The sequence below is a fragment of the Engystomops pustulosus genome, unplaced genomic scaffold (assembly GCF_040894005.1).
Source record: "Engystomops pustulosus unplaced genomic scaffold, aEngPut4.maternal MAT_SCAFFOLD_412, whole genome shotgun sequence".
Lineage (NCBI taxonomy): Eukaryota > Metazoa > Chordata > Amphibia > Anura > Leptodactylidae > Engystomops > Engystomops pustulosus.
In genome coordinates this window covers 39,900-62,358 of record NW_027285291.1, presented here as the reverse complement: position 1 = coordinate 62,358, position 22,459 = coordinate 39,900, and the positions used below count along the sequence as shown (strand labels likewise).

Below are 22,459 nucleotides of genomic sequence, written 5' to 3'. Positions count from 1 at the left end.
ACAGTCTCCTCTCCCCGGGATGTAATGGCTGATAACAGAGAGTAATAGATTGTATCCCCCCTGTACAGTCTCCTCTCCCCGGGATGTAATGGCTGATAACAGAGAGTAATAGATTGTATCCCCCTGTACAGTCTCCTCTCCCCGGGGTGTAATGGCTGATAACAGAGAGTAATAGATTGTATCCCCCCTGTACAGTCTCCTCTCCCCGGGGTGTAATGGCTGATAACAGAGAGTAATAGATTGTATCCCCCCTGTACAGTCTCCTCTCCCCGGGATGTAATGGCTGATAACAGAGAGTAATAGATTGTATCCCCCCTGTACAGTCTCCTCTCCCGGGGTGTAATGGCTGATAACAGGGAGTAATAGATTGTATCCCCCCCTGTACAGTCTCCTCTCCCCGGGATGTAATGGCTGATAACAGAGAGTAATAGATTGTATCCCCCCCTGTACAGTCTCCTCTCCCCGGGGTGTAATGGCTGATAACAGAGAGTAACAGATTGTATCCATCTAGTAACATATGATGCAGCTCTGGGTGTGACTAGAGTATAACATGTGTCACACGATGTATGTGGTGCAGCAGCTCTGGGTGTGACTAGAGTATAACATGTAACACATGATGTATGTGGTGCAGCAGCTCTGGGTGTGACTAGAGTATAACATGTGTCACACGATGTATGTGGTGCAGCAGCTCTGGGTGTGACTAGAGTATAACATGTAACACATGATGTATGTGGCGCAGCAGCTCTGGGTGTGACTAGAGTATAACATGTAACATGTATGATGTATTTGGCGCAGCAGCTCTGGGTGTGACTAGAGTATAACATGTAACACATGATGTGTGTGGCGCAGCAGCTCTGGGTGTGACTAGAGTATAACATGTAACACATGATGTATGTGGCGCAGCAGCTCTGGGTGTGACTAGAGTATAACATGTAACACATGATGTATGTGGTGCAGCAGCTCTGGGTGTGACTAGAGTATAACATGTAACACATATGATGTATGTGGTGCAGCAGCTCTGGGTGTGACTAGAGTATAACATGTGTCACACGATGTATGTGGTGCAGCAGCTCTGGGTGTGACTAGAGTATAACATGTAACACATGATGTATGTGGCGCAGCAGCTCTGGGTGTGACTAGAGTATAACATGTAACATGTATGATGTATGTGGTGCAGCAGCTCTGGGTGTGACTAGAGTATAACATGTAACACATGATGTGTGTGGCGCAGCAGCTCTGGGTGTGACTAGAGTATAACATGTAACACATGATGTGTGTGGCGCAGCAGCTCTGGGTGTGACTAGAGTATAACATGTAACACATGATGTATGTGGCGCAGCAGCTCTGGGTGTGACTAGAGTATAACATGTAACATGTATGATGTATGTGGCGCAGCAGCTCTGGGTGTGACTAGAGTATAACATGTAACATGTATGATGTATGTGGTGCAGCAGCTCTGGGTGTGACTAGAGTATAACATGTAACACATGATGTGTGTGGCGCAGCAGCTCTGGGTGTGACTAGAGTATAACATGTAACATGTATGATGTATTTGGCGCAGCAGCTCTGGGTGTGACTAGAGTATAACATGTAACACATGATGTGTGTGGCGCAGCAGCTCTGGGTGTGACTAGAGTATAACATGTAACACATGATGTGTGTGGCGCAGCAGCTCTGGGTGTGACTAGAGTATAACATGTAACACATGATGTGTGTGGCGCAGCAGCTCTGGGTGTGACTAGAGTATAACATGTAACATGTATGATGTATGTGGTGCAGCAGCTCTGGGTGTGACTAGAGTATAACATGTAACATGTATGATGTATGTGGCGCAGCAGCTCTGGGTGTGACTAGAGTATAACATGTAACACATGATGTGTGTGGCGCAGCAGCTCTGGGTGTGACTAGAGTACCTCCCTGGTGTAGAGGCGCCCCCTAGGGTTGGGGTTGATGTGTTTCTTTCTCTCTAATCTTCTCTACGTGATTGCAGCGCAGGAGAGCGTGCGGCGCCCCCTGAGGATGAGGACAGGTACTGCTCTCCTGGTGGTGTGTGTCTAATCCTGCCCCTGGGGGCGCTGTCTCTTTATTTCAGCCCTGTGTCCTTTCTCCATCTGCAGAGACCCCCATCCTGGTGCTGGAGCGCCCCCTTACTGTGTATCCCAGGCTCTGCTCCCCCTGCCCTATCATTGGGATTTTGGGGTCCTGACCCCACAACCCTGGGGGAGCCTGCTCCGGGGATGGGGGTCTGCACCGTGTATGGACATTAACCCTGCAGGCGGCCCCACCCCCATCATTACCCTCCTGTTCCATGGTCTGTGTCTTGTGTGGTGGTCGTGGCCCCTGCATGCTCCCGGGGCCCCGCCGCTCTCTGACACAATCCTCCTCCTTCACAGTAAGAACAGATACTCGGTGGCCTACGCCGGACAGAAGCCGTGGCTGCTCAACGCCACCGTGGAGGAGAACATCACCTTCGGGAGCCCCTTCCACAGGCAGAGGTAAGTGGGCTCCTAACTGCGCTCTGTGAGGTCTGTGCTCTGTGAGGTCTGCGCTCTGTGAGATCTGCGCTCTGTGAGATCTGCGCTCTGTGAGGTCTGCGCTCTGTGAGGTCTGCGCTCTGTGAGGTCTGCGCTCTGTGAGGTCTGTGCTCTGTGAGATCTGTGCTCCTCGGATGTCTGTGCTCTGTGAGATCTGTGCTCCTGGGATGTCTGTGCTCTGCGAGATCTGTGCTCTGTGAGATCTGTGCTCCTGGGATGTCTGTGCTCTGCGAGATCTGTGCTCTGTGAGATCTGTGCTCCTGGGATGTCTGTGCTCTGTGAGATCTGCGCTCTGTGAGATCTGTGCTCCTGGGATGTCTGTGCTCTGCGAGATCTGTGCTCCTGGAGTGTCTGTGCTCTGCGAGATCTGCGCTCTGTTTCTGCAGGTATAAGGCGGTGTTGGACGCCTGCTCCTACAGCCGGACATCGACCTCCTGCCATTTGGGGATCAAACAGAAATTGGAGAAAGGGTAAAGTATCCACAATATTATGACAATTCTACATCTCCTCCCCCTCTGTACCCCATTATACACCTCCTCCCCCCTCTGTACCCCATTATACATCTCCTCCCCCTCTATACCCCATTATACATCTCCTCCCCCTCTATACCCCATTATACATCTCCTCCTCCCTCTGTACCCCATTATACATCTCCTCCCCTCTATACCCCATTATACATCTCCTCCCCCTCTATACCCCATTATACATCTCTCCTCCCTCTGTACCCATTATACATCTCCTCCTCCCTCTGTACCCCATTATACATCTCCTCCCCCCTCCGTACACCATTATACATCTCCTCCCCTCTGTACCCCATTATACATCTCCTCCCCCTCTATACCCATTATACATCTCCTCCCCCCTGTACCCCATTATACATCTCCTCCCCCCTCTATACCCCATTATACATCTCCTCCCCCCTCTGTACCCCATTATACATCTCCTCCCCCCTCTATACCCCATTATACATCTCCTCCCCCCTCTGTACCCCATTATACATCTCCTCCCCCCTCTATACCCCATTATACATCTCCTCCCCCTCTTTACCCCATTATACATCTCCTCCCCCCTCTATACCCCATTATACATCTCCTCCCCCTCTATACCCCATTATACATCTCCCCCCCCCCCTCTATACCCCATTATACATCCCTCCCCCTCTAACCCCATTATACATCTCCTCCCCCTCTATACCCCATTATACACCTCCTCCCCCCTCTATACCCCATTATACATCTCCTCCCCCCTCTATACCCCATTATACATCTCCTCCCCCTCTATACCCCATTATACATCTCCTCCCCCTCTGTATCCATTATACATCTCCTCCCCCTCTGTACCCCATTATACATCTCCTCCCCCCTCTGTACCCCATTATACATCTCCTCCCCCTCTGTACCCCATTATACATCTCCTCCCCGCTCTGTACCCAATTATACATCTCCTCCCTTCTGTGCCCATTATACATCTCCTCCCCCCTCTGTACCCCATTATACATCTCCTCCCCCCTCTATACCCCATTATACATCTCCTCCCCCTCTGTACCCCATTATACATCTCCTCCCCCTCTGTACCCCATTATACATCTCCTCCCCCCTCTATACCCCATTATACATCTCCTCCCCCCTCTATACCCCATTATACATCTCCTCCCCCTCTATACCCCATTATACATCTCCTCCCTCTCTGTACCCCATTATACACCTCCTCCCCCCTCTATACCCCATTATACATCTCCTCCCCCCTCTGTACCCCATTATACATCTCCTCCCCCCTCTATACCCATTATACATCTCCTCCCCCTCTGTACCCCATTATACATCTCCTCCCCCCTCTGTACCCCATTATACATCTCCTCCCCCCTCTGTACCCCATTATACATCTCCTCCCCCCTCTATACCCCATTATACATCTCCTCCCCCCTCTTTACCCCATTATACATCTCCTCCCCCCTCTATACCCCATTATACATCTCCTCCCCCCCTCTATACCCCATTATACATCTCCCCCCCCCTCTATACCCCATTATACATCCCCTCCCCCTCTATACCCCATTATACATCTCCTCCCCCCTCTATACCCCATTATACACCTCCTCCCCCCTCTATACCCCATTATACATCTCCTCCCCCCTCTATACCCCATTATACACCTCCTCCCCCCTCTGTACCCCATTATACATCTCCTCCCCCCTCTGTACCCCATTATACATCTCCTCCCCCCTCTGTACCCCATTATACATCTCCTCCCCCCTCTATACCCCATTATACATCTCCTCCCCCCTCTATACCCCATTATACACCTCCTCCCCCCTCTATACCCCATTATACATCTCCTCCCCCCTCTATACCCCATTATACATCTCCCTCCCCCCTCTATACCCCATTATACATCTCCTCCCCCTCTGTACCCCATTATACATCTCCTCCCCCTCTGTATCCCATTATACATCTCCTCCCCCCTCTGTACCCCATTATACATCTCCTCCCCCCTCTATACCCCATTATACATCTCCTCCCCCCTCTATACCCCATTATACATCTCCTCCCCCCTCTGTACCCCATTATACATCTCCTCCCCCCTCTATACCCCATTATACATCTCCTCCCCCCTCTGTACCCCATTATACATCTCCTCCCCCCTCTATACCCCATTATACATCTCCTCCCCCCTCTATACCCCATTATACATCTCCTCCCCCCTCTATACCCCATTATACATCTTCTCCCCCCTCTATACCCCATTATACATCTCCTCCCCTCTATACCCCATTATACATCTCCTCCCCCCTCTGTACCCCATTATACATCTCCTCCCCCCTCTATACCCCATTATACATCTCCTCCCCCCTCTGTACCCCATTATACATCTCCTCCCCCCTCTATACCCCATTATACATCTCCTCCCCCCTCTGTACCCCATTATACATCTCCTCCCCCCTCTATACCCCATTATACATCTTCTCCCCCCTCTATACCCCATTATACATCTCCTCCCCCTCTATACCCATTATACATCTCCTCCCCCTCTATACCCCATTATACATCTCCCCCCTCTATACCCCATTATACATCTCCTCCCCCCTCTGTACCCCATTATACATCTCCTCCCCCTCTATACCCCATTATACATCTCCTCCCCTCTATACCCCATTATACATCTCCTCCCCCTCTATACCCCATTATACATCTCCTCCCCCTCTATACCCCATTATACATCTCCTCCCCCTCTTACCCCATTATACATCTCCTCCCCCTCTATACCCCATTATACATCTCCTCCCCCCTCTGTACCCCATTATACATCTCCTCCCCCCTCTATACCCCATTATACATCTCCTCCCCCTCTGTACCCCATTATACATCTCCTCCCCCTCTGTACCCCATTATACATCTCCTCCCCCCTCTATACCCCATTATACATCTCCTCCCCCTCTATACCCCATTATACATCTCCTCCCCCTCATACCCCATTATACATCTCCTCCCCCCTCTGTACCCCATTATACATCTCCTCCCCCCTCTGTACCCCATTATACATCTCCTCCCCCTCTATACCCCATTATACATCTCCTCCCCCTCTGTACCCCATTATACATCTCCTCCCCCCTCTATACCCCATTATACATCTCCTCCCCCCTCTGTACCCCATTATACATCTCCTCCCCCCTCTATACCCCATTATACATCTCCCCCCCTCTGTACCCCATTATACATCTCCTCCCCCCTCTATACCCCATTATACATCTCCCCCCCTCTGTACCCCATTATACATCTCCTCCCCCTCTATACCCCATTATACATCTCCTCCCCCTCTATACCCCATTATACATCTCCTCCCCCTCTATACCCCATTATACATCTCCTCCCCTCTGTACCCCATTATACATCTCCTCCCCCCTCTATACCCCATTATACATTCTCCTCCCCCCTCTATACCCCATTATACATCTCCTCCCCCCTCTATACCCCATTATACATCTCCTCCCCCTCTATACCCCATTATACATCTCCTCCCCCCTCTGTACCCCATTATACATCTCCTCCCCCCTCTGTACCCCATTATACATCTCCTCCCCCCTCTATACCCCATTATACATCTCCTCCCCCTCTATACCCCATTATACATCTCCTCCCCCCTCTATACCCCATTATACATCTCCTCCCCCCTCTATACCCCATTATACATCTCCTCCCCCCTCTATACCCCATTATACATCTCCTCCCCCCTCTGTACCCCATTATACATCTCCTCCCCCTCTGTACCCCATTATACATCTCCTCCCCCCTCTATACCCCATTATACATCTCCTCCCCCCTCTATACCCCATTATACATCTCCTCCCCCCTCTATACCCCATTATACATCTCCTCCCCCCTCTGTACCCCATTATACATCTCCTCCCCCTCTGTACCCCATTATACACCTCCTCCCCCTCTATACCCCATTATACATCTCCTCCCCCCTCTATACCCCATTATACATCTCCCCCCTCTGTACCCCATTATACATCTCCTCCCCCCTCTGTACCGCATTATACATCTCCTCCCCCCTCTATACCCCATTATACATCTCCTCCCCCCTCTATACCCCATTATACATCTCCTCCCCCTCTATACCCCATTATACATCTCCTCCCCCTCTGTACCCCATTATACATCTCCTCCCCCTCTGTACCCCATTATACATCTCCTCCCCCTCGTACCCCATTATACATCTCCTCCCCCCTCTATACCCCATTATACATCTCCCCCCTCTGTACCCCATTATACATCTCCTCCCCCCTCTGTACCGCATTATACATCTCCTCCCCCCTCTATACCCCATTATACATCTCCTCCCCCCTCTGTACCCCATTATACATCTCCTCCCCCTCTATACCCCATTATACATCTCCTCCCCCCTCTGTACCCCATTATACATCTCCTCCCCCCTCTGTACCCCATTATACATCTCCTCCCCCCTCTGTACCCCATTATACATCTCCTCCCCCCTCTGTACCCCATTATACATCTCCTCCCCCATCTGTACCCCATTATACATCTCCTCCCCCTCTATACCCCATTATACATCTCCTCCCCCCTCTATACCCCATTATACATCTCCTCCTCCCTCTATACCCCATTATACATCTCCTCCCCCTCTATACCCCATTATACATCTCCTCCCCCTCTATACCCCATTATACATCTCCTCCCCCTCTGTACCCCATTATACATCTCCTCCCCCCTCTATACCCCATTATACATCTCCTCCCCCTCTATACCCCATTATACATCTCCTCCCCCTCTATACCCCATTATACATCTCCTCCCCCCTCTATACCCCATTATACATCTCCTCCCCCTCTATACCCCATTATACATCTCCTCCCCCCTCTATACCCCATTATACATCTCCTCCCCCCTCTGTACCCCATTATACATCTCCTCCCCCTCTGTGCCCCATTATACATCTCCTCCCCCTCTATACCCCATTATACATCTCCTCCCCCTCTGTACCCCATTATACATCTCCTCCCCCCTCTATACCCCATTATACATCTCCTCCCCCTCTATACCCCATTATACATCTCCTCCCCCTCTATACCCCATTATACATCTCCTCCCCCTCTATACCCCATTATACATCTCCTCCCCCTCTATACCCCATTATACATCTCCTCCCCCTCTATACCCCATTATACATCTCCTCCCCACTCTTACCCAATCACCTCTCCCCCCTCTATACCCCATTATACATCTCCTCCCCCTCTGTACCCCATTACTCCCCCCTCTATACCCCATTATACATCTCCTCCCTCTCTGTACCCCATTATACATCTCCTCCCCCTCTATACCCCATTATACATCTCCTCCCTCTCTGTACCCCATTATACACCTCCTCCCCCTCTATACCCCATTATACATCTCCTCCCCCTCTGTACCCCATTATACATCTCCTCCCCCTCTGTACCCCATTATACATCTCCTCCCCCTCTATACCCCATTATACATCTCCTCCCCCTCTGTACCCCATTATACATCTCCTCCCCCTCTATACCCCATTATACATCTCCTCCCCCTCTGTACCCCATTATACATCTCCTCCCCCTCTATACCCATTATACATCTCCTCCCCCTCTGTACCCCATTATACATCTCCTCCCCCTCTGTACCCCATTATACATCTCCTCCCCCCTCTATACCCCATTATACATCTCCTCCCCCTCTATACCCCATTATACATCTCCTCCCCCCTCTGTACCCCATTATACATCTCCTCCCCCCTCTGTACCCCATTATACATCTCCTCCCCCCTCTATACCCCATTATACATCTCCTCCCCCCTCTGTACCCCATTATACATCTCCTCCCCCCTCCGTACACCATTATACACCTCCTCCCCCTCTGTACCCCATTATACATCTCCTCCCCCCTCTATACCCCATTATACATCTCCTCCCCCCTCTGTACCCCATTATACATCTCCTCCCCCTCTATACCCCATTATACATCTCCTCCCCCCTCTGTACCCCATTATACACCTCCTCCCCCCTCTATACCCCATTATACATCTCCTCCCCCTCTATACCCCATTATACATCTCCTCCCCCCTCTATACCCCATTATACATCTCCTCCCCCTCTATACCCCATTATACATCTCCTCCCCCCTCTATACCCCATTATACACCTCCTCCCCCCTCTATACCCCATTATACATCTCCTCCCCCTCTATACCCCATTATACATCTCCTCCCCCTCTATACCCCATTATACATCTCCTCCCCCTCTATACCCCATTATACATCTCCTCCCCCTCTATACCCCATTATACATCTCCTCCCCCCTCTGTACCCCATTATACATCTCCTCCCCCCTCTATACCCCATTATACATCTCCTCCCCCCTCTGTACCCCATTATACATCTCCTCCCCCTCTGTGCCCATTATACATCTCCTCCCCCTCTATACCCCATTATACATCTCCTCCCCCTCTGTACCCCATTATACATCTCCTCCCCCCTCTATACCCCATTATACATCTCCTCCCCCTCTATACCCCATTATACATCTCCTCCCCCCTCTATACCCCATTATACATCTCCTCCCTCTCTATACCCCCATTATACATCTCCTCCCCTCTATACCCCATTATACATCTCCTCCCCCTCTATACCCCATTATACATCTCCTCCCCCTCTGTACCCCATTATACACCTCCTCCCCCCTCTATACCCCATTATACATCTCCTCCCTCTCTGTACCCCATTATACATCTCCTCCCCTCTGTACCCCATTATACATCTCCTCCCCCTCTATACCCCATTATACATCTCCTCCCTCCTCTGTACCCCATTATACACTCCTCCCCCCCTCTATACCCCATTATACATCTCCTCCCCCTCTGTACCCCATTATACATCTCCTCCCCCTCTGTACCCCATTATACATCTCCTCCCCCTCTATACCCCATTATACATCTCCTCCCCCTCTGTACCCCATTATACATCTCCTCCCCCTCTATACCCCATTATACATCTCCTCCCCCCTCTGTACCCCATTATACATCTCCTCCCCCCTCTATACCCCATTATACATCTCCTCCCCCCTCTGTACCCCATTATACATCTCCTCCCCCTCTGTACCCCATTATACATCTCCTCCCCCCTCTATACCCCATTATACATCTCCTCCCCCTCTATACCCCATTATACATCTCCTCCCCCCTCTGTACCCCATTATACATCTCCTCCCCCCTCTGTACCCCATTATACATCTCCTCCCCCCTCTATACCCCATTATACATCTCCTCCCCCCTCTGTACCCCATTATACATCTCCTCCCCCTCCGATACACCATTATACACCTCCTCCCCCCTCTGTACCCCATTATACATCTCCTCCCCCCTCTATACCCCATTATAACCATCTCCTACCCCATTATACATCTCCTCCCCCCTCTATACCCCATTATACATCTCCTCCCCCCTCTGTACCCCATTATACACCTCCTCCCCCCTCTATACCCCATTATACATCTCCTCCCCCCTCTATACCCCATTATACATCTCCTCCCCCTCTATACCCCATTATACATCTCCTCCCCCTCTATACCCCATTATACATCTCCTCCCCCCTCTATACCCCATTATACACCTCCTCCCCCCTCTATACCCCATTATACATCTCCTCCCCCTCTATACCCCATTATACATCTCCTCCCCCTCTGTACCCCATTATACATCTCCTCCCCCCTCTATACCCCATTATACATCTCCTCCCCCCTCTATACCCCATTATACATCTCCACCCCCCTCTATACCCCATTATACATCTCCTCCCCCTCTGTACCCCATTATACATCTCCTCCCCCCTCTATACCCCATTATACATCTCCTCCCCCTCTATACCCCATTATACATCTCCTCCCCCCTCTGTACCCCATTATACATCTCCTCCCCCCTCTATACCCCATTATACATCTCCTCCCCCCTCTGTACCCCATTATACATCTCCTCCCCCTCTGTACCCCATTATACATCTCCTCCCCCCTCTATACCCCATTATACATCTCCTCCCCCTCTATACCCCATTATACATCTCCTCCCCCTCTATACCCCATTATACATCTCCTCCCCCCTCTGTACCCCATTATACATCTCCTCCCCCTCTGTACCCCATTATACATCTCCTCCCCCTCTGTACCCCATTATACATCTCCTCCCCCCTCTATACCCCATTATACATCTCCTCCCCCTCTGTACCCCATTATACATCTCCTCCCCCCTCTATACCCCATTATACATCTCCTCCCCCTCCGTACACCTCTGTGATGTCACATGGCCCTGTGTAGGGTTTTGGGGTGCAGGGCTTGTGTGACCCCGTTTCTCTTCTGTAGGGGATTAATCTGAGTGGGGGTCAGCGGCAGCGGATCTGTGTGGCGCGGGCGCTGTACCAGAACACCAGCATCGTATTCCTGGTAAGACGCCACCTGTATATATCACCACCATATACCAGAGCGTCACACATATTACAGAGCTCACAGTCATAGGGGGAGGGGCCTGATCACAAGAGCTTACAGTCAGAGGGGAGGGGCCTGACCACAAGAGCTTACAGTCATAGGGGGAGGGGCCTGACCACAAGAGCTTACAGTCATAGGGGGAGGGGCCTTACCACAAGAGCTTACAGTCATAGAGGGGAGGGGCCTGATCACAAGAGCTTACAGTCATAGAGGGGAGGGGCCTGACCACAAGAGCTTACAGTCATATAGCGGAGGGGCCTGATCACAGCAGCTCACAGTCATAGAGGGGAGGGGCCTGATCACAAGAGCTTACAGTCATAGAGGGGAGGGGCCTGACCACAAGAGCTCACAGTCATAGAGGGGAGGGGCCTGACCACAAGAGCTTACAGTCATAGAGGGGAGGGGCCTGACCACAAGAGCTCACAGTCATAGAGGGGAGGGGCCTGACCACAAGAGCTTACAGTCATATAGGGGAGGGGCCTGATCACAGGAGCTCACAGTCATAGAGGGGAGGGGCCTGATCACAAGAGCTTACAGTCATAGAGGGGAGGGGCCTGACCACAAGAGCTCACAGTCATAGAGGGGAGGGGCCTGATCACAGGAGCTTACAGTCATAGAGGGGAGGGGCCTGATCACAAGAGCTTACAGTCATAGAGGGGAGGGGCCTGATCACAAGAGCTTACAGTCATAGAGGGAGGGGCCTGATCACAGGAGCTCACAGTCATAGAGGGGAGGGGCCTGACCACAAGAGCTTACAGTCATAGAGGGGAGGGGCCTGATCACAGGAGCTCACAGTCATAGAGGGGGAGGGGCCTGACCACAAGAGCTTACAGTCATAGAGGGGAGGGGCCTGACCACAAGAGCTCACAGTCATAGAGGGGAGGGGCCTGATCAAAAGAGCTTACAGTCATAGAGGGGAGGGGCCTGATCACAGGAGCTTACAGTCTATGAGGATGAGGGAGTGACACAAGAGCTTACAGTCATAGAGGGGAGGGGCCTGACCACAAGAGCTTACAGTCATAGAGGGGAGGGGCCTGACCACAAGAGCTCACAGTCATAGAGGGGAGGGGCCTGATCACAAGAGCTTACAGTCATAGAGGGAGGGGCCTGATCACAAGAGCTTACAGTCATAGGGGGAGGGGCCTGATCACAAGAGCTTACAGTCATAGAGGGGAGGGGCCTGACCACAAGAGCTTACAGTCATAGGGGAGGGGCCTGACCACAAGAGCTTACAGTCATAGAGGGGAGGGGCCTGATCACAAGAGCTCACAGTCATAGAGGGGAGGGGCCTGACCACAGGAGCTTACAGTCATAGGGGGGAGGGGCCTGACCACAAGAGCTCACAGTCATAGAGGGGAGGGGCCTGACCACAAGAGCTTACAGTCATAGAGGGGAGGGGCCTGATCACAAGAGCTTACAGTCATAGGAGGAGGGGCCTGATCACAAGAGCTCACAGTCATAGAGGGGAGGGGCCTGATCACAAGAGCTTACAGTCATAGGGGGAGGGGCCTGACCACAAGAGCTTACAGTCATAGAGGGGAGGGGCCTGACCACAAGAGCTTACAGTCATAGGGGGAGGGGCCTGACCACAAGAGCTCACAGTCATAGAGGGGAGGGGCCTGACCACAAGAGCTCACAGTCATAGAGGGGAGGGGCCTGATCACAAGAGCTTACAGTCATAGAGGGAGGGGCCTGATCACAAGAGCTCACAGTCATAGGGGGAGGGGCCTGACCACAAGAGCTTACAGTCATAGAGGGGAGGGGCCTGATCACAAGAGCTCACAGTCATAGAGGGGAGGGGCCTGACCACAGGAGCTTACAGTCATAGGGGGGAGGGGCCTGACCACAAGAGCTCACAGTCATAGAGGGGAGGGGCCTGACCACAAGAGCTTACAGTCATAGAGGGGAGGGGCCTGATCACAAGAGCTTACAGTCATAGGAGGAGGGGCCTGATCACAAGAGCTCACAGTCATAGAGGGGAGGGGCCTGATCACAAGAGCTTACAGTCATAGGGGGAGGGGCCTGACCACAAGAGCTTACAGTCATAGAGGGGAGGGGCCTGACCACAAGAGCTTACAGTCATAGGGGGAGGGGCCTGACCACAAGAGCTCACAGTCATAGAGGGGAGGGGCCTGATCACAAGAGCTCACAGTCATAGAGGGGAGGGGCCTGATCACAAGAGCTTACAGTCATAGGGGGAGGGGCCTGACCACAAGAGCTTACAGTCATAGAGGGGAGGGGCCTGATCACAAGAGCTTACAGTCATAGGGGGAGGGGCCTGACCACAAGAGCTAACAGTCATAGAGGGGAGGGGCCTGACCACAAGAGCTCACAGTCATAGAGGGGAGGGGCCTGACCACAAGAGCTCACAGTCATAGAGGGGAGGGGCCTGATCACAAGAGCTCACAGTCATAGAGGGGAGGGGCCTGATCACAAGAGCTTACAGTCATAGGGGGAGGGGCCTGACCACAAGAGCTTACAGTCATAGAGGGAGGGGCCTGATCACAAGAGCTCACAGTCATAGGGAGGGGCCTGACTACAAGAGCTCACAGTCATAGGGTGAGGGGCCTGATCACAAGAGCTCACAGTCATAGGGGGATGGGCCTGACCACAAGAGCTTACAGTCATAGGGGGAGGGGCCTGACCACAAGAGCTTACAGTCATAGAGGGGATGGGCCTGACCACAAGAGCTTACAGTCATAGAGGGGAGGGGCCTGATCACAAGAGCTTCCAGTCATAGGGGGAGGGCCTGACCACAGGAGCTTCCAGTCATAGGGGGAGGGGCCTGACCACAAGAGCTTACAGTCATAGGGGGAGGGGCCTGACCACAAGAGCTTACAGTCATAGGGGGAGGGGCCTGATCACAAGAGCTCACAGTCATAGAGGGGAGGGGCCTGATCACAAGAGCTTACAGTCATAGGGGGAGGGGCCTGACCACAAGAGCTTACAGTCATAGAGGGGAGGGGCCTGATCACAAGAGCTTACAGTCATAGGGGGAGGGGCCTGACCACAAGAGCTTACAGTCATAGGGGGAGGGGCCTGATCACAAGAGCTTACAGTCATAGGGGGAGGGCCTGACCACAAGAGCTCACAGTCATAGAGGGGAGGGGCCTGATCACAAGAGCTTACAGTCATAGGGGGAGGGGCCTGACCACAAGAGCTTAATAGAGGGGAGGGGCCTGATCACAAGAGCTTACAGTCATAGGGGGAGGGGCCTGACCACAAGAGCTTACAGTCATAGGGGAGGGGCCTGATCACAAGAGCTTACAGTCATAGGGGGAGGGGCCTGACCACAAGAGCTTACAGTCATAGGGGGAGGGGCCTGATCACAAGAGCTTACAGTCATAGAGGGGAGGGGCCTGACCACAAGAGCTCACAGTCATAGAGGGAAGGGGCCTGACCACAAGAGCTCACAGTCATAGAGGGGAGGGGCCTGATCACAAGAGCTCACAGTCATAGAGGGGAGGGGCCTGATCACAAGAGCTTACAGTCATAGGGGAGGGGCCTGACCACAAGAGCTTATAGTCATAGAGGGAGGGCCTGATCACAAGAGCTCACAGTCATAGAGGGGATGGGCCTGACCACAGGAGCTTACAGTCATAGGGGGAGGGGCCTGACCACAAGAGCTTACAGTCATAGAGGGGAGGGGCCTGATCACAAGAGCTCACAGTCATAGAGGGGAGGGGCCTGACCACAGGAGCTTCCAGTCATAGGGGGAGGGGCCTGACCACAAGAGCTTACAGTCATAGGGGGAGGAGCCTGACCACAAGAGCTTACAGTCATAGGGGGAGGGGCCTGATCACAAGAGCTCACAGTCATAGAGGGGAGGGGCCTGATCACAAGAGCTTACAGTCATAGGGGGAGGGGCCTGACCACAAGAGCTTACAGTCTATGAGGATGAGGGGGGCACAAGAGCTTACAGTCTATGAGAATGAGGGGGTGACACAAGAGCTTACAGTCTATGAGGATGAGGGGGTGACACAAGAGCTTACAGTCTATGAGGATGAGGGGGACACACAAGAGCTTACAGTCTATGAGGATGAGGGGGTGACACAAGAGCTTACAGTCTATGAGGATGAGGGGGACACAAGAGCTTACAGTCTATGAGGATGAGGGGGTGACACAAGAGCTTACAGTCTATGAGGATGAGGGAGGACACAAGAGCTTACAGTCTATGAGGATGAGGGGGTGACACAAGAGCTTACAGTCTATGAGGATGAGGGGGTGACACAAGAGCTTACAGTCTATGAGGATGAGGGGGAGGGGGGACACAAGAGCTTACAGTCTATGAGGATGAGGGGAGGACACAAGAGCTTACAGTCTATGAGGATGAGGGGAGGACACAAGAGCTTACAGTCTATGAGGATGAGGGGGACACAAGAGCTTACAGTCTATGAGGATGAGGGGGTGACACAAGAGCTTACAGTCTATGAGGATGAGGGAGGACACAAGAGCTTACAGTCTATGAGGATGAGGGGGTGACACAAGAGCTTACAGTCTATGAGGATGAGGGGGTGACACAAGAGCTTACAGTCTATGAGGATGAGAGGCTGACACAAGAGCTAACAGTCCATGAGGATGAGGGGAGGACACAAGAGCTTACAGTCTATGAGGATGAGGGGTGACACAAGAGCTTACAGTCTATGAGGATGAGGGGTGACACAAGAGCTTACAGTCTATGAGGATGAGGGGTGACACAAGAGCTTACAGTCTATGAGGATGAGGAGGTGACACAAGAGCTTACAGTCTATGAGGATGAGGGGAGGACACAAGAGCTTACAGTCTATGAGGATGAGGGGGACACAAGAGCTTACAGTCTATGAGGATGAGGGGGACACAAGAGCTTACAGTCTATGAGGATGAGGGGGGACACAAGAGCTTACAGTCTATGAGGATGAGGGGGGGCACAAGAGCTCACAGTCTATGAGGATGAGGGGGGGCACAAGAGCTTACAGTCTATGAGGATGAGGGGGGGCACAAGAGCTTACAGTCTATGAGGATGAGGGGGTGACACAAGAGCTTACAGCCTATGAGGATGAGGGGAGGACACAAGAGCTTGCAGTCTATGAGGATGAGGGGGTGACACAAGAGCTTACAGTCTATGAGGATGAGGAGGTGACACAAGAGCTTACAGTCTATGAGGATGAGGGGGGACACAAGAGCTTACAGTCTATGAGGATGAGGGGGGACACAAGAGCTTACAGCCTATGAGGATGAGGGGGAGGACACAAGAGCTTACAGTCTATGAGGATGAGGGGTGACACAAGAGCTTACAGTCTATGAGGATGAGGAGGACACAAGAGCTTACAGTCTATGAGGATGAGGGAGGACACAAGAGCTTACAGTCTATGAGGATGAGGGAGGACACAAGAGCTTACAGTCTATGAGGGTGAGGGGGGGACACAGGAGCTTACAGTCTATGAGGATGAGGGGGACACAAGAGCTTACAGTCTATGAGGATGAGGGGGTGACACAAGAGCTTACAGTCTTATGAGGATGAGGGGGTGACACAAGAGCTTACAGTCTATGAGGATGAAGGGGGGGACACAAGAGCTTACAGTCTATGAGGATGAGGGAGGACACAAGAGCTTACAGTCTATGAGGATGAGGGAGGACACAAGAGCTTACAGTCTATGAGGGTGAGGGGGGGACACAGGAGCTTACAGTCTATGAGGATGAGGGGGACACAAGAGCTTACAGTCTATGAGGATGAGGGGGTGACACAAGAGCTTACAGTCTATGAGTATGAGGAGGACACAAGAGCTTACAGTCTATGAGGATGAAGGGGGCGGCACAAGAGCTTACAGTCTATGAGGATGAGGGTGACACAAGAGCTTACAGTCTATGAGGATGAGAGGCTGACACAAGAGCTTACCATCTATGAGGATGAGGGGGAGGACACAAGAGCTTACAGTCTATGAGGATGAGGGGGGACACAAGAGCTTACAGTCTATGAGGATGAGGAGGTGACACAAGAGCTTACAGTCTATGAGGATGAGGAGGTGACACAAGAGCTTACAGTCTATGAGGATGAGGAGGTGACACAAGAGCTTACAGTCTATGAGGATGAGGAGGTGACACAAGAGCTTACAGTCTATGAGGATGAGGGGATGACACAAGAGCTTACAGTCTATGAGGATGAGGGGGGACACAAGAGCTTACAGTCTATGAGGATGAGGGGGTGATACAAGAGCTTACAGTCTATGAGGATGAGGGGATGACACAAGAGCTTACAGTCTATGAGGATGAGGGGGGACACAAGAGCTTACAGTCTATGAGGATGAGGGGGGCACAAGGGCTTACAGTCTATGAGGATGAGGGGGGACACAAGAGCTTACAGTCTATGAGGATGAGGAGGTGACACAAGAGCTTACAGTCTATGAGGATGAGGAGGTGACACAAGAGCTTACAGTCTATGAGGATGAGGGGATGACACAAGAGCTTACAGTCTATGAGGATGAGGGGGGACACAAGAGCTTACAGTCTATGAGGATGAGGGGGTGATACAAGAGCTTACAGTCTATGAGGATGAGGGTGTGACACAAGAGCTTACAGTCTATGAGGATGAGGGAGGACACAAGAGCTTACAGTCTATGAGGATGAGGGGGGACACAAGAGCTTACAGTCTATGAGGATGAGGGGGGACACAAGAGCTTACAGTCTATGATGATGAGGGGGTGACACAAGAGCTTACAGTCTATGAGGATGAGGGGATGACACAAGAGCTTACAGTCTATGAGGATGAGGGGATGACACAAGAGCTTACAGTCTATGAGGATGAGGGGGTGACACAAGAGCTTACAGTCTATGAGGATGAGGGGAGGACACGAGAGCTTACAGTCTATGAGGATGAGGGGGACACAAGAGCTTACAGTCTATGAGGATGAGGGGGACACAAGAGCTTACAGTCCATGAGGATGAGGGAGGACACAAGAGCTTACAGTCTTTGAGGATGAGGGGGGACACAAGAGCTTACAGTCTATGAGGATGAGGGGGGACACAAGAGCTTACAGTCTATGAGGATGAGGGGGGACACAAGAGCTTACAGCTCTGGGGTGGATCAGTATGTGGGGCTCTGGGGTGGGGCTGCATGGGGGGCTCTGGGGTGGGGCTGTATGGGGGGCTCTGGGGTGGGGCTGTATGGGGGGCTCTGGGGTGGGGCTGTATGGGGGGGCTCTGGGGTGGAGCAATATGGGGGGCTCTGGGGTGGAGCAGTATGGGGTCACTGGAGGTGGAGCAGTATGGGGGGCTCTGGGGTGGAGCAGTATGGCGTCACTGGAGGTGGAGCAGTATGGGGGGCTCTGGGGTGGAGCAGTATGGGGGCTCTGGGGTGGAGCAGTATCGGGGGCTCTGGGGTGGGGCAGTATGGGGGGCTCTGGGGTGAAGCAGTATCGGGGGCTCTGGGGTGGGGCAGTATGGGGGGCTCTGGGGTGGAGCAGTATGTGGGGCTCTGGGGTGGAGCAGTATGGGGGGCTCTGGAGTGGGGCAGTATGGGGGCTCTGGGGTGGGGCAGTATGAGGGGCTCTGGGGTGGGGCAGTATGGGGGGCTCTGGGGTGGGGCAGTATGGGGGGCTCTGGGGTGGGGCAGTATGGATGCTCTGGGGTGGGGCAGTATGGGGGGCTCTGGCGTGGAGCAGTATGGGGGGCTCTGGGGTGGGGCTGTATGGGGGTATCTGGGGTGGGGCAGTATGGGGGCTCTGGGGTGGGGCAGTATGGATGCTCTAGGGTGGAGCAGTATGGGGGGCTCTGGCGTGGAGCAGTATGGGTGGCTCTGGGGTGGGGCTGTATGGGGGGCTCTAGGGTGGAGCAGTATGGGGGGCTCTGGGGTGGGGCAGTATGGAGGCTCTGGGGTGGAGCAGTATGGGGGGCTCTAGGGTGGAGCAGTATGGGGGGCTCTTGGGTGGGGCAGTATGGAGGCTCTGGGGTGGAGCAGTATGGCGGGCTCTGGGGTGGGGCAGTAAGGATGCTCTTGGGTGGAGCAGTATGGATGCTTTGGGGTGGAGCAGTATGGGGGGGGGCTCTGGGACAGTATGGGGGCTCTGGGGTGGGGTACTATGAGGTGCTCTGGGGTGGGGCAGTATGTGGGGCTCTGGGGTGGGGCAGTATGGGGGCTCTGGGGTGGGGCAGTATGAGGTGCTCTGGGGTGGGGCAGTATGAGGTGCTCTTGGGTGGGGCAGTATGGAGTGCTCTGGGGTGGGGCAGTATGGAGGGCTCTGGGGTGGGGCAGTATGAGGGGCTCTGGGGTGGGGCAGTATGAGGTGCTCTGGGGTGGAGCAGTATGGGGGGCTCTGGGGTGGAGCAGTATGGGGGCTCTGGGGTGAAGCAGTATGGAGGGCTCTGGGGTGGGGCAGTATGGGGGCTCTGGGGTGGGGCAGTATGAGGTGCTCTGGGGTGGAGCAGTATGAGGGGCTCTCGGGTGGGGCTGTATGGGGGACTCTGGGGTGGAGCAGTATGGGGCGGTCTGGGGTGGAGCAGTATGGGGGGCTCTGGGGTGAAGCAATATGGGGGGGTCTGGGGTGGAGCAGTATGGGGGGCTCTGGGGTGGAGCAGTATGGGGGCTCTGGGGTGAAGCAGTATGGGGGCTCTGGGGTGGGACAGTATGAGGGGCTCTCGGGTGGGGCTGTATGGGGGCTCTGGGGTGGGGCAGTATGGGGGCTCTGGGGTGGGGCAGTATGAGGGGCTCTGGGGTGGGACAGTATGAGGGGCTCTGGGGTGGGGCAGTATGGGGGACTCTGGGGTGAGGCAGTATGAGGGGCTCTGGGGTGGGGCAGTATGAGGGGATCTGGCGTGGAGCAGTATGGGGGGCTCTGGGGTGGAGCAGTATGGGGGGCTCTGGGGTGGAGCAGTATGGGGGCACTGGGGTGGGGCAGTATGGGGGGCTCTGGGGTGGGGCAGTATGAGGGGATCTGGCGTGGATCAGTATGGGGGGCTCTGGGGTGGAGCAGTATGGGGGCTCTGGGGTGGAGCAGTATGGGGGCACTGGGGTGGGGCAGTATGGGGGGGCTCTCAGGCAGTATGGGGGCTCTGGGGTGGTCCCAGTACTTAACCCTTTGCTCTCTGCCCCCAGGACGATCCGTTCTCGGCTCTGGACATCCATTTGAGTGACCACCTGATGCAGGAGGGGATCCTGAAGTTCCTGCAGGAGGATAAGCGGACGGTGGTTCTGGTGACCCACAAGCTGCAGTACCTGACGCACGCCGACTGGGTAACGACCTCTCATAACCTCTGCTCCTGGGAATAGTGTACACAGCGGACACCCCCACGTTGTATCTGTCGGGTCCGGTGACCTCTGCGGTTCTGGTCCTTGCAGATCATCGCCATGAAGGACGGATTCATACTGCGGGAGGGAACCTTAAAAGACATCCAGAACCACGACAACGAGCTGTACGAGCACTGGAAGACGCTGATGAACCGCCAGGACCAGGAGCTGGAGAAGGTGAGGGGGGAAGTGCTGAGGGGTCACTGGTGGGGGATGTGCTGTGTGTGAGGAGTCACTGGTGGGGGATGTGCTGTGTGTGAGGGGTCACTGGTGGGGGATGTGCTGAGGGGTCACTGGTGGGGGATGTGCTGTGTGTGTGGGGTCACTGGTGGGGGATGTGCTGAGGGGTCACTGGTGGGGAATGTGCTGAGGGGTCACTGGTGGGGGAGCTGCTGTGTGTGAGGGGTCACTGGTGGGGGATGTGCTGAGGGGTCACTGGTGGGGGAGGTGCTGTGTGTGAGGGGTCACTGGTGGGGGAGGTGCTGTGTGTGAGGGGTCACTGGTGGGGGATGTGCTGAGGGGTCACTGGTGGGGGAGGTGCTGTGTGGGGTCACTGGTGGGGGATGTGCTGAGGGGTCACTGGTGGGGGAGGTGCTGGGTGTGAGGGGTCACTGGTGGGGGAGGTGCTGAGGGGTCACTGGTGGGGGATGTGCTGAGGGGTCACTGGTGGGGGAGGTGCTGTGTGTGAGGGGTCACTGGTGGGGGATGTGCTGAGGGGTCACTGGTGGGGGATGTGCTGAGGGGTCACTGGTGGGGGAGGTGCTGTGTGTGAGGGGTCACTGGTGGGGGAGGTGCTGAGGGGTCACTGGTGGGGGATGTGCTGGGTGTGAGGGGTCACTGGTGGGGGAGGTGCTGAGGGGTCACTGGTGGGGGAGGTGCTGAGGGGTCACTGGTGGGGGATGTGCTGAGGGGTCACTGGTGGGGGAGGTGCTGTGTGTGAGGGGTCACTGGTGGGGGAGGTGCTGTGTGTGAGGGGTCACTGGTGGGGGAGGTGCTGAGGGGTCACTGGTGGGGGATGTGCTGGGTGTGAGGGGTCACTGGTGGGGGAGGTGCTGTGTGTGAGGGGTCACTGGTGGGGGATGTGCTGAGGGGTCACTGGTGGGGGAGGTGCTGGGTGTGAGGGGTCACTGGTGGGGGATGTGCTGTGTGTGAGGGGTCACTGGTGGGGGAGGTGCTGTGTGTGAGGGGTCACTGGTGGGGGATGTGCTGAGGGGTCACTGGTGGGGGAGGTGCTGGGTGTGAGGGGTCACTGGTGGGGGAGGTGCTGAGGGGTCACTGGTGGGGGAGGTGCTGGGTGTGAGGGGTCACTGGTGGGGGAGGTGCTGTGTGTGAGGGGTCACTGGTGGGGGAGGTGCTGTGTGTGGGGGAGGAGCAATGTGCGACCCCGAGGTCATTCATCGGAGATGTCGCTGAGGGTTGGGGATGGTCGGATAAGCCAGGCGATCCGGAACATCTCCACACCGGTGCCGGGCGATCCGGAACATCTCCACACCGGTGCCGGGCGAACCGGAACATCTCCACACCGGTGCCGGGCGAACCGGAACATCTCCACACCGGTGCCGGGCGATCCGGAACATCTCCACACCGGTGCCGGGCGAACCGGAACATCTCCACACCGGTGCCGGGCGATCCGGAACATCTCCACACCGGTGCCGGGCGATC

The 22,459-nt window shown here is 54.2% G+C and overlaps 1 protein-coding gene across 1 annotated transcript in view; it reads left to right on the top strand.

Annotated features, from left to right (window-relative positions):
• Positions 1-1,990: 1,990 nt before the first annotated feature.
• LOC140111312 (ATP-binding cassette sub-family C member 9-like) overlaps positions 1,991-22,459 on the top strand; it is a gene marked incomplete at both ends in the record, with an annotated part of 50,673 nt that continues 30,204 nt past the window's right edge. Inside the window, 7 exon segments of the mRNA XM_072132344.1 lie at positions 1,991-2,029; positions 2,394-2,495; positions 2,921-2,943; positions 2,946-3,004; positions 11,416-11,496; positions 20,606-20,743; positions 20,849-20,974. Coding sequence (XP_071988445.1) covers positions 1,991-2,029; positions 2,394-2,495; positions 2,921-2,943; positions 2,946-3,004; positions 11,416-11,496; positions 20,606-20,743; positions 20,849-20,974 — 568 coding nt within the window.